We start from the raw sequence: 15,664 nt of genomic DNA, 5'->3' as shown, positions 1-15,664 counted from the left end.
TGCATGTTTCTCTTTTGCATGGGACATTACAAGCAGATAAAATGGAAGTATATCATAAGTACAATTGCACGAACATAAACATAGTTACAATGATACAGGAGAATGCTTATCGGGAAGTAAAGTAGTTGCTCGAGATGTAATTTTTCATATTCTTTTAATTGTATTCAAGACATGACAACACGTTTTCAATAAATCATTAAACTTCCGAAAATATCAGCCAACCATGTCCGAACCCCCTCGCCCTCTCCTTCTTTCTATTCGTGTGTGCTAAGAGCTTTCTTACAAGACTTGATTGAAAGTTCATCATTATCTTTCGCAAAAAGCTGCACAACATATCGCGCAAGACTTTTTTTTATAAACTGAACGGAGGACTCTATAAATCTTAAATATTCTAATTTTTTTGTGTGTGTATGCGTATTGTGAGAGGTTGCGTTTATAGAAGATAAACGAATAAATATTATGCTCTTGAAAAAAAGAAGGAAACTTAAATTTATCTGTCGATTGGATCAACTACTCTGCTCTATCTCTCCCTCACTCTCTCTCTGACTTTCTTTTGGGAAGGAAAATTTCGCGAGCGTGAAAAGATAGGCAGAGTACTCGCGCTCCAAAAGCCAGATTTACAGCAAGTATTAATAATGCAATTTAAGTATTTCTAAATCGTTATAACATCCATTAAGAGTGCGTTTCGCATTTTATACTTCGAATAATCATCGTATATATCTTTTTTTTCTTTTTTTCTCTTTGCGGTAATATTATATAGAATTGCCACTACATTTATATTAATTATTTACCTGCTACTCTCCAAATATGTATCCGTTTTTTTTTATTTTTTTTTAGTAGTTTAAATGTGTCTTTAGAGTTACGATAATCTTTTTTTTCCGGTTCTGCCTCGTGTACTCGTCAGCACTGATTCTGTTTATTATTCTTTTTCTTCTTTCTCTTCCGCTTCGTCTCTTTATTCTTATTTAAATCGTGTAATAGAATCACGGAAATTGTACGAATAACAGTTACTCGGAAATTTGTGCACACGATCCCTCGATGTTCATTTTCTTTTTTTCTTTAACTAGCGAAAGCATAGAATCAGCTCTGCTCGACACCAGACATGAATTAGGATACATGTTACAACGGTACAATGTTTACAATGGTATTAATAATCCAACAAGAATACATCAATGCAGCTGCGTTTATATAAATATGAGGATCGCGAATGGGTCGGCTACGTGTGAACTGACGAGCTCTCGGTGCATCTCTGTGGTTAATTAATTAGTAATTACCATGAACGATCAACGTGCTACAAATATAATCTTCCCAGTGCGAAAAAAGCTTTTCGTTTCATTTATGCTTTTACATCCCCCCCCTCTCTCTCTTTTTCTACTTACTCTCTGATATCCACTCGGTAATACAACACTGGCAAAACGTGCCTTAAAAAGGTGATTCGAAATCTATACGATACGACTTGCAAATTTCGTCTTGTGCCGCACGTCAGCCGCCCGCCCGACCGACCCACCGAGATCAAATTATATAATTATCATTAACAGCTGAGCGCATGTACAATTTTTTTCAGATCAACTAACGATTCTGTCCTCGTTTTCTCTCTTTTTCTTCTTTTCTCTCCCTTTATAAATCGGAAGCTCAAGCGACATTCCGAACACGGTGCAATTGCCTTGGTTGAAAAGTTTGAAAGGGCGTTCTCTTTTTCTCTCTCATACAAATACATCCATATAAATGGTACACGCGTATGTTTCCTTTTCTTTTTTATCCCATGCGCTTTCACGTTATTATATTTTTTTTCTTTCTTCGGATAGAGAAGAGAAATTTAAAAAAAAAAACGGGAAAACAAACGTACTAATGATTATCAAGTATACATGTTATCGCGCGTATGCGTGTAATCTTTTCCTTCCCTATGAAAAATAATAGCGTAGTATACGTTATTGTAATATTTAATAAGAATATATAATGTGTGTGTCGGGGCCCACATGCGTTTTATTTTTTTTCATCTACATCGATATCTCATTTTTTTTACTTTTTACTTTATTATGTTATATTTGCGTTCGCTATCGTTATTTTTAGTTTATATCTCATATTACGTATATAAGCAAAACTACGTTAAGAAAAAACTTAAAATTTATAAATGTCGAGTGTACACAACCCAGAGAAAGTGGGTTCCTTCTTTCGTTTATTATGCTTAATGTTGGATCGTTATGAAAAATTCGATTCTATTCATAAGGGCTACAGTTAGAAGTTAAAAGATAAGAAAAACACACGGTATATACGCAGCGATGGTCGATATCCGTCACTGCGTATACATCTAAAATATATGCAAAACATAATATACAATATAATCTTTTTTTACTTTTTCTTTTTTTAGCTTTATCATTTAAAACGAGTTATTGAAATTAAACGATCTCCCTTTCGTCTTTAATTCTTGCAAGACAGCCTAAGGCTCTAAAGTATAAAAGAAGGAGGACGATAACATATAGAGAGAGATATGTAAGAAAGTAGGATTTTTCTCTGAATAAAGAATATAAATGTCGGCGAATACATGTTTCAAGTGTTAATCAAGGAGAATCCTTGTACTCAGCTGCGTATCGTATAGATAGCACTCCGTGCTAGAAAAGTAGCGTTGAAACGAAACGAAAATTATGTCGTTTTAATCGAGCGTGTTATTTCGCAACAACGTTTTGTACGTTACGCGCGACACGTACATACAAAAGATCGTGAAAGGAATTCTGCGCGATTCATCTGACTGTTTCTTCGTTACAGCAGTCATGTCTGTCGTTCCAGCAAGATTATCGAGAGTTTAGCATTTACTTGGTGTACAATTTTTCTGTTATTAATTATCTGTTCACAACACACAATATTTCAAAGATCATTACAGATTGTTACTTCATAAATACGATAGATTATTTATAACTTTTAATGGTAATGTCTCGGTATTATCATAGACGACTTTCGTGGGCCCCATTTTTCTACTTATCACAACGAAAAGCAGGCAGCTACGCTCTGAGTCGCGAAACGCGCCTGTTTTTTACGTCGTTAATGCTTTATGCGAGTTTTCCTTGTTTTCAACATTTCTGCTTTCTGTTGTATTCAATATTGAATTCTCTTTTTTTTCGTTTTTAGTATTACGCTTCGCGTTCACATTAAATTATTTCACGTTATTATTATTGTTGCATACTCATATATCAGTGCAGCAGCAACTGATCACGTTGCATACATCGTTATTTGTGTCTTTATTTGTTTTATATCCGGTATATATATATTTATATGTATCAAGAGTTTGACTTCTCAGAAAGAAAATCATCTATCTTTACGTAAAAGCGTAAAGTGGCGTTTTACTCTCAAATTCGTATTTCGTCAGATTCAAGAAGGTCGGCTTCTAGTACGTGTTATATGTAATTATGTGTGTATGTGTGTGTGTGTGTGTGTGTGTATACGCGTTCGGAACGAACGACTTTGTTAATTCTCAAAATTTACGTTTTCAGAAAGAAACATCGTATCAGCGATCGTACTTGGTGCACTGCAACGTACTTTGCAAAGTAATCGTATAAGCGTATCCGCACGCTAAGTCGTTATGAGACTCGAATGATTACATGTATCCGATATATTACATATATCCGTGAAACGTATGATTTATAAACGCTCTCATCGAGACAAATATGGTAAGCAAATGTTGATTACTTCGCATATGCATCGCATAAAACAGTCGAATTATTTTTCAGTATGCTCGGCGCACATCGAAGCTGACATTAGTTATAATTCATTTTTGTTATTCATATATATACGTATATAACGAATGTGTATGTGTATGTATATATGTGTATGTGTGTGTGTGTTGTATATATTATGTATACAATATATGCACACATACACGCACACCCAGATACATACGTACACACGTTATATATCTTTTTTCCTGTTCCTACACGCAACTCAGGAAACTGAGAGCTTCGGAAATGTAGGAGAACATGGGATTCGTTTCTTTTTTTCTTTTCAGCAAAATTTATCTTCGCGAATGTCACATTCTTAATATGCCATTTAAAGCACTTCCGTCTGTCTTTCTTTCACTCTTTCTCTCTCACAAGATCTTGCTCCTTTAACTATTCTCAGACTCGTTAACTGTCATTTTACTCAAATTATATAAAGTTTCTCATTGTCCTAATGCATTTTACGCAATAACAAATCTACAAAAATATAACATTTTATCTTATCATCATATCTCATTATATTATCTCAATAAACGGTTTTCTCTTTTTACTCGCTTTAATCACCTTCGCACACATGTCTTAGACACGTGTCTGCATCGTCTTCGTTACTTATTTTTAATAATCGTGTTCTGTCGTGCTGTCTTGTTATTTCGCTGTTGTATATCATTTCTATTGATAAAAGAACCCTTGCTTTATCTCTTTTAAACTCGGATGATCTTTGGTAGAAAGTCTTTTAGACTATTCTACACATAAATAGCATATTTTAAACATAATCATCTCCTATTCCGATGTGTAATAAACACATACGGATCTGGATTCTATATATACACCATATCAATCACACAGCGTCACTTATAAAGCAACTGTTCATATGTACAATTAAACAAGGATTATTTCTTGAAATATGCTACATTAGGCATACGCACAAAAATTCTTTTTCGAACGCAATAAAATTAATTTTTTCGTTAAATATTTAACAACCAATATGTGACATATTTTTAATTTTATGTCATTAATTTTCATCAAATTAGAATATTGAAATGAACCTAATGATATACATTCCGTATATTTTAATATGAATATATTATAAAGGATATTTATATTATTGAATGTGTGCAAAACTTCGTAAGGTATTTTTTGACAAATTGAAACATTCGTGAAAATAAGTTGCGTCGTTATTACAAGGACCTGCTTGACGAAAATTCAGTGTGACGACGCAACTCGTTTTTATAAATATTTTAATTTGTCAAAAATATTATCTTACAAACTTATGCACATCTTATAATACGATATAAAATGTATATTATTCAATTTTCATCACAAATTCGTGCATACACCGAGATCTTGTTTACTATATAGTATTAATATTCTTTACATATAATATATAAACAATATTTATATTATATATTGTTAACATAAATTTAATAAACTAAATGCGTTTTTAATGGTCTAGGACTAACAAATTGTAACAAATGCATCATAATGTAGCATATTTTCCAAACAATATGAAGCGTGTCGTTAAGATGACTTCTTAACAAACTCTTATATTGGACATCCTAACGATAAGCCTCAAGTCTGTTGTTAGAAATGTTATCTAAATCTGAAATTCCATTCAGGACATCCGTTCATACAATTCTCCAACGCAAATAAATATGATCTAGATCACGTACACATATGTATATACGGTGAATATATCCGTATGTATATGTGTCTATAACGACGTATACGCCACGTTTATGTACATCATTATCGTGGCTCTCTAACTCTTTTTCTCTCTCATCCTTTTTCTTTTGCACTCTCCCTCTGTTCATTTCTCGCTTTCTCTCCTTTTCCTTCTCTTTACTTACTTTCTCTCTCACTCACTCTCTCACTCATTCTTGTAATTACACATACTCTAATATTCACAATTTCTCTCATGTACTCATACTCTCAGGTACAATACATTCACACGCTTTACACAGGCACAACTTACGTATAATATACTGCATGAGAACTCTAATCTAAATAATATATGTATATATATAAATATATATTTTACCTATATGAAAAGCATCAGTCTCCATGTGCTAATGACTATCTCAGTGTCCCGTCTGACATCGATCTTATCTATAAAAATCAATTAAACGCTATCACGTATAATATGGCGTATATTCATGTGTATATCAGACTACTCCCTTTGTCGATCAGATCGAATCACTGAGATACATCGCAGCGAGCATTTCATATAATACCGGAAAATATATATTTTCGTGTAAAAAAAATAATCACACTTCTTAAGAATTAAATACTTATAGCAGCTGAGACGATTTGTTCTGAGTAGTAAAATTAGCGCACACATACACTAATCAGTCGAGTTCTATTCCATCGTAATGCGAGTACAATTTGCTCGCATTGTTTTTAGCACAAGCACGATTTTTTTTGTCTTTCTATCTTATATAGAGTGGTACGTTTGGCAGTGAGGACATCATATATCGCATACGTCAAGAACGGGTAAAATCTTTTACATCGTGTCGCGTGCTATCGAGACACCGTAAGTAAAGATTTCTTGTCTCCTATTATTAGATCAATATTTTGGACCCATCAGAGCTTTAGAACCACTGTGCACGTAACATTTAAAAACCACTTTCAAGTAGCTATTGCTTAAAAAATGAAACTGTTTGCTACGAAATACTATATTGATATTTTATTAGCATAAACTTTTACATCATAGTTTTAATTTAAGAAAAGTTAGATAATTGCAAATAAATTTGTACGTAGGTCCAAGTTGTACTAATTGTTGCTAATTGTCAAATGTAAATCTGATTTACATTTTCTGATATTAAATAGTAATGGTCAATGGCTATAAGTTTTTCTGTAAAGTATCTGCCAAAATTTAGAAATGGTAAAATATCTTTTATTAATAGCTTTATAATAATTAATAATATTGAATTTTAGAAATTACACAATATCAAAAATTCTGTGTAACAATCTTAAAGAGCGATATTTAAATGTTACAGGTGCACAATTGCTCAGAATATATAAGTAGTTTGTTAGCAGTCTTGAGTCGTTATTTGGGAGTAGTTGCAGTCATTTTTCGAGAAGTTTTCTTTTTATATCTAATTTTCCGTGGCAACCGGAGCGACGAGCGGTGCGTCGCCCTGCCCCTTTTCCATGCCCTTACTATTCTCTACCGCATCATCAAACTGACCCGGTACTGGCAGTGCGTCTTTTGTCAGTAGTGAACGAGCGTTATCGGTTTGAGTTTCACTGAAAATCGAATGTAAAATTATACAAGCCGTTATATTAAATCTTTATAAAAGATAACGTTTTTATATTAACTTTTTGTAAGATAAGAATGATGAAGTGAAAGATTATCTCGTATCACCATGAATGTGAAAATCACGAAACATTTAAAAGGCGTATGTCGCTATATATAGAAAAGCTTGAAACGCTCACTTATAATCGGTAATTCCGTCGACAGTGATACGGCCCTTGTTATCTTTCTTCTCAGTTTCCTTGGTCTTTTTAATGGGAGTTTTCTTTTTGCTAGACACCTAGATAATTGATATAAATGTTACATTTAAGATTTCTATATATTGTTAACAAGAAAACGTGTCAAATGTTTTCATGAACTTTCAATGCATAAACGTTAAGTATAGTGTCGCAGTAAAAACGTGAAATTCGATCTCGAGTTTCCGTTACCGATGATATTTTTTTCGTTCGTATACCCACAAATTTATTTTTACCTTCATTTGAGTCTTCTTGCCACGTCCGGCAATCGGAGCACGAGTAGCACCGCGTGTTTGAAATGTTGGTCTGTTTATCGGATTAAATCCACGAGGAAGACCGTATTTAAGTCCGCCAATAGAAGTTACCTACAAAATCACAATTTATCTAAATTCTGATACATATGAAATTTATTGTCTAAATAAAATATTGTGACATATATTTTAAAGATGATTTATAAGTCAATGCTTCAGAAGATGGACCTAAAGAATTCAAAACATAAAAATGTTACATGAACATGTATTGTTCGAATTTTATTTTCTAAATTATATTTAAAAAAAACTCGAGCTTTCAATTTCTGTAAGTATATTATAGCAAGTTTCACTGTGACCATGGTATTGATTACGTAACCTTTTCCCTAGAGCGGAAATATGAAAACCTTAGCATATTGAAGTTGATGGAGAAATTTTTCACTTTTCCCGTTTCCGTTTAACAATGACGCGAGATGCGGGTCACCAATTTTAATAAAATTTTATGGGTGTAGTATTCACTCACACATTTACTGTTTGTTACAAATATTGAGCATTCTTGAGAAAATAACGATTAAAAATTTCCAGCACTATGGTACCGTTACAAAAGAAACTGTTGCAAGAAAAAAGTTACATAATCGTTATTCTAATGTGATATTTAATATAAGCTAACATATTTAAAACTATGATAAATATTAGAATTTTTAAATATTATATGTATATTGCAATTTGTATTACTTTTCATTAAAAAAATTACATTTTAATAACACATTTGGGTAAATTTATCTTTCAAATTAATTAAAATTAGATGTGAGATAACACATCCTTTAGAACTCTTAAAAAATTATCACTTATTTATTATATTTTGTAAAAAATATATTCTTCTAACAAATAAGTTTGATGATTTTTCTCATCTTAAAAAATAACGCGAACTAAATCCAATTCAAATGAAATAAATTGAACTAAAGTAAATTGGAAATTTAAACTCCAAAAGCTTAGTTCTTACGAAGACATGCCGTACAGAAAACAAAACTTATTTGTTTATCAATAAGCCTAACAAAATTGATTATTTTATACTAGATCCAATATATATATATTTTTTTTATTCAAATAATATCATTTACCTCTCTGTTAAGATTTTTCAGAAAATTATTCACATGCTTTGTGTGCTTTTATCATGTTATATATACATATATTTTTTTCTTTTTAATTAACAAAGATATACAAAATATCTCACAAATTTTACTTTTAATTTTTAACAGCAGTGAATATAAAATATTAATTTTTATATTCAACTTTATAAAAGATTATAACATTGGATAATTAAAGAAACACATATGTGTGATTTGAATTATCAAATACAAGAATAAAAGGTTAAAAAGAGTAATATTATAATATATATTTCTCGGATAGGCAATTCATTTTTAGAAATAGATTTATCCACAATATTCTCAATGTAATACTATATGCAATTTTGTATTATATCATTACATATTGTTCAGCTATTCAGATACATGCTTCAGAAATACATGCTTTATAGAGCTACTTCGACGAAAAAGGAAATATATGTATTTTACCTAAAAAGAACATATATATAGAAGGAACACCAGTTAAAATACTCTGAATTAAAATATACAGAAACCTTTATTTTAACAGTGTCCATATTACATATAAAAAACATGCGATAATACAAAACCGCAATGCTACAAAAAAAACCATTATGTAAATATAAATGTCAAAATAATTTCTGTTTCATTCTAATGGTGTAATAAAGCAACACGTATATAGTCGCATAACGAGGATAAAATAACTATCCTCCGCTTAATATACATTCTCAAATACAATTATTTCAGATTTATTTCCATGATGTATCATATCGAACGTCTACATATAAAAACTATATAAAAACTGTATAAGCAAATAACTCTGCATTAAATTGATTTACGTGATGTCCCCTCCTAAATGCACGCATTATCCGATCACACCAGCGACGTTAAATAGTGAAAGCGGACTACTCAATATCTCGAACGATCCCCTAAAATCTGTCCAGAATATCGTCATCGTGTGCTTCTTACTCCATATACACGTAACGATATGCGCGCCATCATTATGAAATTGCAATCACATACCCTAGTGAAATCTATTATACCTTACCTGCGGTGGAATTCGTCCGCGAGGGTGCCCCTGCAGGGGTTGCGGCAATCGACCGGGCTGTCCGTAATTAGGGCCCCATTGACCCACTACGACACCAGCGATCTCCAATTGACCACCACGCGAAGGGATTGGACGGCGCATTACACCACGTTGCGGTAACGTGCCGCTGCCACGACCGCGCATCAGTCCGTCGTTAATGGTACAACCAGCGGGTAAGATATTGGAGGGAATACCTGTTGATAATACCTGTTGACGAATACCTGTAATAATAAATAAACAAATAAATAAAAGTATCATAGATATCGTATAAACGAGTAGGCAAAAATTATATATTATTGACATATGTAGAAAATGATGTATACAGAAATAATTTTCATTATACAGATTATTGTATTTTTTCAAGGAAAAATGTATCAATTGCAGTTGTTCTTATCGGAATATTATATCGCAGTTTTGAGATTCATAGAGTTTAATCAATGAACTCTATGAAGCAACATTAACTGCACTTACTCTACTTCCACCCGAAAACATCCTATTATGAAAAATCATAGGATGTTAAGGAATCTGGAAGAGTCGTTAATGAAGAGAAGGAAGCAACAGATAAAAATAATTATATCAAAATTCAGACATTTTACAAATAAATTGTATCAATTAATTCATGTAATCCGTTAATTCTTTTTCTCTTTTGTACTTTTTCTGTCAGTTGTAACATCTAAATGTTATCACCTATATGTGATAATAATATTAAATCATTAAGTGTCATTGAAAATGTTGTCTGATTGAATTACGTCAAGTATTTGTTAAACAATATAATGGGCTAACGCAATATTTTTTTATAATCAAAATCTCACAGAGTTGTAGCAGCGTAATAATGATTATAAGCAAAGAAAATAAAGAAGATATCGATGCGTGACTAAAAGATGATACATAACATACCTGGCGTGACAGGTAAAGGTGGTCGCGCAAATACAACAGTGATTCCTTCGAGTATAGCTTTCCTCATCCTCTCGACTTTTACAACGCGGTCAATATGACCGCTGCATAGTTCCAATAAATTCTTAGCGATAGTAGCACGAGCCAACGTATGATGAAACAATTTGCCGTCAAAGTAAAGCCAAGGGCAACACATCAACCATGGAATCGGCGCGCCACAAGCATCGTTTGCTAATAATGCGGTCTCGACCCCAGCCATGAACAAGGTAGCCAGTTGTACACCGCGTGATGTCACTAATGGAAGCTACGTATATAAATAAGATATTAAATGTCGACATGTTTAAATACTGCCTAAACGTATAGTTATATTGTGAAAAAGTATACAGTGTGTTTATTTTACCTGCAGATCCTGCAAATACTGGGCGTTCATAAGCTCCGGCGAAAAGGCTTGCGCGATAAAAGCGTCTAACTCCTGACGGCGCAGGATTTTTATCTTCTCAGAAAAAGACATAATATATCTGCAAAAGAAACAATTTAAAAAAAAAAACATTTATTGATCGAATTAATTCAGATTCCAATTAATTTCATACACTTTTCATTTATTCCACGTATAAAGATTAAGAAAAAGAAATCCTGACAAAGGCCTAAAATAATCATAATCAAAGTTTATACCTTAAAACACAGGCCATGACCAGCAGATGTTGCGGTACATATGAGGTATTTAACATGAGAGGCGTGTCCGATCTCATACAAGTCAGGAAACCCCTAAGCCTTCGTCGCTTATCATCTATGACTGTGCTGAAGAACAGAAAATATTGTCAGATTTTTAAAAATTACGCGAATCAACAGCAAATTTGAATTTATCAACTAATCTACGATTATCATCTACATTCAGTTTAAAATCAAGATAAAACCGCTTACCCAAACCACAAACGTTGAATCGTAGGCACGCCCCAACCAATTTGCTCTGCCTTCACTAATTCAGGAGTCTGGTATGGATTGGACTTTGACCATACCCACTCTTTTATTATTACATCTGGTATCTCGATTTTTTCGCTATCTGTCGAATAAATTTGTAAAATATATTTAATATAAAAGATAAATCTTCACAAGTCGTAAGATCAACGTCACACTTACCACCTTTTTCCTTACTTTTCGTAGCTAGATACATCCGGTGATGGAGATTGAACAAAATCGCATACACCATTTGTCGAATTGGTCTATAAATCACATGAATAGAAGGAAATTCACGGTGATTTTCATCTTCTAAAAGGACTGGCAGCTTGATTTCACCAGCGATGAGAATTTGATAGATGTACGGCGACATGAGCCCCTTCTGATGACGCTCCGAGGCGGTACGCATAACTTCGGGTGAGGTGGTAGGAATATTAGTAGTTTTCTCCGGTTGCCGCGCCGAATCCGCTGTTGCATGGGATGGCGATGTCGCTGAGGAACTACTACTCGAACTTGACGAACTTATCAAGAGATTGTGAGTACCGTTGATAGCATGTCCATCGCCTGTTTCAAAAATTCCAGTTTGAAATAGAATATCGATAAATCGATGTCAAAAGCCGTCGATTTTTTTTTAGCCGGCATACTTTGCTCTTCCTCCGTATGTATGGCATCGGCATCTCCATGGCCCTGAATACCAGGTGGATCGATCACAATTTGCGGTGCTGCCTTTGCGTTAGCCGTCGCCTGTTTGTACGCGTTCAAACTTTCACGTTCGCTCTCCAAAGTTTCAGAGGCAAATCTCGACGTTTCCAAGTTAGAATCACCTTCTGATGCTGACTGCGTGTCGGACAAACTCGACTGAGTCTGTGTGTTCTGTTTGGAATCTAGCTTATGAACTGAAAAATATATATATGGATACAAATTTATTTCCCACGTTAACTATATTACAACTAAAACTAACAATACAGATACACATGCAATTACCCTCTGCTTCTACGTTCAGTTTCTATAATTCTATCTTGAAAATGCTAAAACGCTTGCTTTCCTCATATAAACATTATTTATTTATAAATAGAAAATTCTGTGATCCCTCTCAATTTTGGAATAGATTTACATTACATATGATAATAAAATCATATTTGAAAAACATTAATATTAAAAAGCCTCACCTTTTGCTGGTTTCACAGGCTTATAATGTAAAAATCCTTCCTTTGTTCCGTTTAAGTAATATTGAACAGATTGTCTCAACTTCGAACATCTTGGATCGGAGGTGGAACCAAACACCTTTTGCGAAACCACATCCAATTCTGCAGATGGAAGTTCCTTCACAAAATTTGCAATTATCTTAATCACTTGTTCAACGCTTGTCTTATTCAGCACGTTTGTGCTAATATTATGATTTTTGTAGAAATCGGCCAGGTCGTTTTCAGTCAATATATAATTTCCAAGTAAAGCTGCCAATATACAGAGCCTGTCAGATGGTATGTTGAGAGCTCTAGTGAGTTCAGAAAGCATGTATTCTTTCGTATCAAGAGAACCCTGGTATTTAAAAAATATAATTATTATATACTTGTAAATTATTGTCACGTAAAATAATTATTGTTTTAATAAAAAAATATACACCTTGTATGTAAGTTTTAATTGTTCAGATGAGAAGTAGCGTGGAGGATCAAACGCAGCATATTCTGCATCGTCAGCTATGAGACCATTGTAATTATTCTCACGACAATAAGCAATTACTTCTTGGTGATGGTCATCCATACTACATAACTGTTAAAATATTACTAATTATGTTTCATAGATTTTAAAAATTATTATACATAATGCACACTATACTGTACATTTTAATTAATGTTTTAACTGTAAATGCAAAAATATAATAAAAAATAAAGACAGACGTTTTTTCTTTAACTTACAACTGTGACATTCAGATGCCTGAGAGCCATACGTAAGCTTGTTCTTAAACATACAGGTGGAGTCCACCAGATTTTTGGCGGTGGCGTACCTTTCGTTGTTATATGTTTCAAGACCTTAATATTTTAGAAAGACAACTTTGAAAATTTGAATTATTGTCTAATTGATCTGAAAATGTGATCGTGTGATGGACTTACATTGTTAACTTTAGCGCGTACTTGCAGCTGGTGTTGCACCCAATCTGCTTTCCGAAGAGGTTCGAAACATCCATTAAAGAATACAGCTACCTCCAGTCCTGACATTTCCATTGCTTGTATAAGAACAGCAAGAAACTGGAGCATGCGATTCCATTGTCCACCACAAGCCCAATCTGTGAATTAAAATAATATTATTAATAATCAAACAGATTTCTATTTAAGATAAACCTGACATATTTTAAAATCAGACAGTAACATTAGCCTTTCTCAAAGTCAATTTTATTTATGCTTGTATCGTTTTTTATATATATATATATTTTTTTAAATTATATATATATTTATTAATAAGAATTTTGGAAAGTGTGTCATTTGATTATTTACCTGAGAAGAATCCACCATACAATCGATCCAAGCAACACTCTCCATCAAGAATTAGTCTTAATTTACCATAATTGTGTATCTGCTGTCCTTTAATTATGCGATTACGTTGAGATTTTTGAGCGACCATGCGCGCTATCTTCAACAAGTCCACAGGTATAGAACCCCCTTGTACGCAATTACCGTCCAAGAAAGTTTGCAAGTCTTGAATGCCCATGTTTGTTAATATTTTTGAATTGTACTCCAGTCACGTGTCAATGTTGAGTTTTGTCTCAATTTTTCTTTATGTACACAATAGCTTTACTATCTTTAAGTTGCTTATTTTTGCGTCTTAAGACCAACAATGTATTTGCCCTTTATAGTCGGTATGAAATTTTTGAAACTTTTTAAGACGTGAAGAAACTTAATTCCAATTTCAAAAGTTTCAATCTGCAAAAGAGAAAAGATGGCTATACATATATTCTCAGACGTAACAGCAGAACAGGATTTTTGTCAATTGGTACAATTATTTTCAATAAAATATTAGCAGTTTGCCAACGATCAACTACTATCGACATTAGGCTCACGATCTTTTAGAAAAATCTACCGACATAATTCAATAGTAAATTAATATTTCTGCAAATTTGTAACAAACTTAACAAAATCTATTTCCGACAGATTTGATTATTTGGAATTCATGCAGGGGTTTCGCATCGACCGTGACCAAACGAACTTTATCACGATCAGCTATTAGACGACGACTGCATTTACAAGCATTTGAAACGAAAGGAAAGACAAATGAAGCGACATAATTAATTTCGTTCGCGCAAGACTCGCTGCTCCGCAAGTTGCGTCCCTCAATCTCGCTTTGCGTCCACTCTCCCCTCCCCTTCCCACTCCGTCGAGTCACGTCTCTCGTCTCGTCAGCAACCCAAGGTGACAAGCCGAGAAGAAAATTTGCGTAGCGTGTCCCGCGAATCGACACAGCGGAGCGTCGCGAAGAACACGCAGGGTTGGTACGGAGCTCGCGAGGGAACAGCCGGCGCCATTTACTTTGTTTACGCCGCACGACGTCGGGACATCGACGTTGGTCGCGTTTACGCCGGTTGGCCTCGCGCGAGGACCGGTCCCATGATGGTGGGATGGGCCCAGCCCCGGAGAGAGAGAGAAAGAGAGAGAGAGAGAGAGAGAAAAAAAGAGAGAGAGAGAGAGAGACGGAAACGGGAAAATCGTTCGACAAATCCCGAATAGAAAAAGAAAAAAAATGTCTCGTCGGAAAAGCGACGAATGCCGAACGACACGGTCGACCGGCAAGAGACGAATCGCGACGGGCGGTCGTCCTGGTATTGGTCGGCGGAGTATCGGTCGCGCTGATCGCGAAAGCGGCCTCCCTCGCGTCGCGATGTACGTGGGACGTGCGACGATACGACCTTCCTGCGGCCGCGCGAACACGTCCGGGCGATCCGCGCGAGCCGCCGCGACCTACCGCGTACTTACGTTAAATTAGCGATAATCATCGTGGCCCCAAAGAAACACAAAACACACGGGCTTTCGGAGTTGGATGACGTCGGAATCGAAAACGGAAATGACCACCCCGGTACCGGTGGCGCGCGGCGCGCGCGGCGACCGCCCGGCACGTCGCGCGCGGTTCCCAACGCCGATTGGCCGACCCGTGGCGTCCCCTTACGTCACGCGCCGGCTTCGTCCAGCTTCG

General features: G+C 34.7%; 1 protein-coding gene across 5 annotated transcripts; it reads right to left on the bottom strand.

The window, feature by feature from the left end:
• Positions 1–152: 152 nt before the first annotated feature.
• Positions 153–15,593, bottom strand: LOC105192990 (constitutive coactivator of PPAR-gamma-like protein 1 homolog). 5 transcript variants are annotated; one of them, XM_011157303.3, is made up of 16 exons: positions 15,448–15,593; positions 13,975–14,400; positions 13,594–13,766; positions 13,399–13,512; positions 13,106–13,252; positions 12,652–13,021; positions 12,127–12,378; positions 11,681–12,046; positions 11,450–11,588; positions 11,201–11,326; positions 10,929–11,046; positions 10,532–10,832; positions 9,596–9,855; positions 7,433–7,561; positions 7,143–7,240; positions 153–6,953 (listed from the first exon to the last, which is right to left on the bottom strand). In XM_011157303.3, exons 2-16 carry the CDS (start codon positions 14,186–14,188, stop codon positions 6,803–6,805), a joined length of 2,958 nt encoding a protein of 985 aa, XP_011155605.1. In that variant the 5' UTR covers positions 14,189–14,400; positions 15,448–15,593; the 3' UTR covers positions 153–6,802. The 5 variants fall into 5 exon arrangements, with proteins under 5 accessions (XP_011155605.1, XP_011155604.1, XP_039302650.1 ...); XM_011157302.3 differs by having other exon boundaries at positions 403–6,953; positions 11,666–12,046; XM_039446716.1 differs by lacking the exon at positions 15,448–15,593 and adding an exon at positions 15,004–15,378 and having other exon boundaries at positions 403–6,953; positions 11,666–12,046.
• Between the last annotated feature and the right edge of the window lie 71 nt (positions 15,594–15,664).

The sequence above is a fragment of the Solenopsis invicta genome, chromosome 3 (genome assembly GCF_016802725.1).
Source record: "Solenopsis invicta isolate M01_SB chromosome 3, UNIL_Sinv_3.0, whole genome shotgun sequence".
NCBI lineage: Eukaryota > Metazoa > Arthropoda > Insecta > Hymenoptera > Formicidae > Solenopsis > Solenopsis invicta.
Note: the sequence above shows the minus strand (reverse complement) of the source record. Positions and strands in the feature narration are given on the sequence as shown.

Excerpts from the sequence above, each read along its gene's own strand:
- LOC105192990 (XM_011157302.3), bottom strand. The coding sequence starts at position 14,188 with ATGGGCATTCAAGACTTGCAAACTTTCTTGGACGGTAATTGCGTACAA. Across the intron at positions 12,379-12,651 it reads GCCTGTGAAACCAGCAAAAG|TTCATAAGCTAGATTCCAAA; the intron begins GTGAGGCTTTTT and ends TATATTTTTCAG. Across the intron at positions 11,327-11,449 it reads ATTCAACGTTTGTGGTTTGG|CACAGTCATAGATGATAAGC; the intron begins GTAAGCGGTTTT and ends TCTGTTCTTCAG.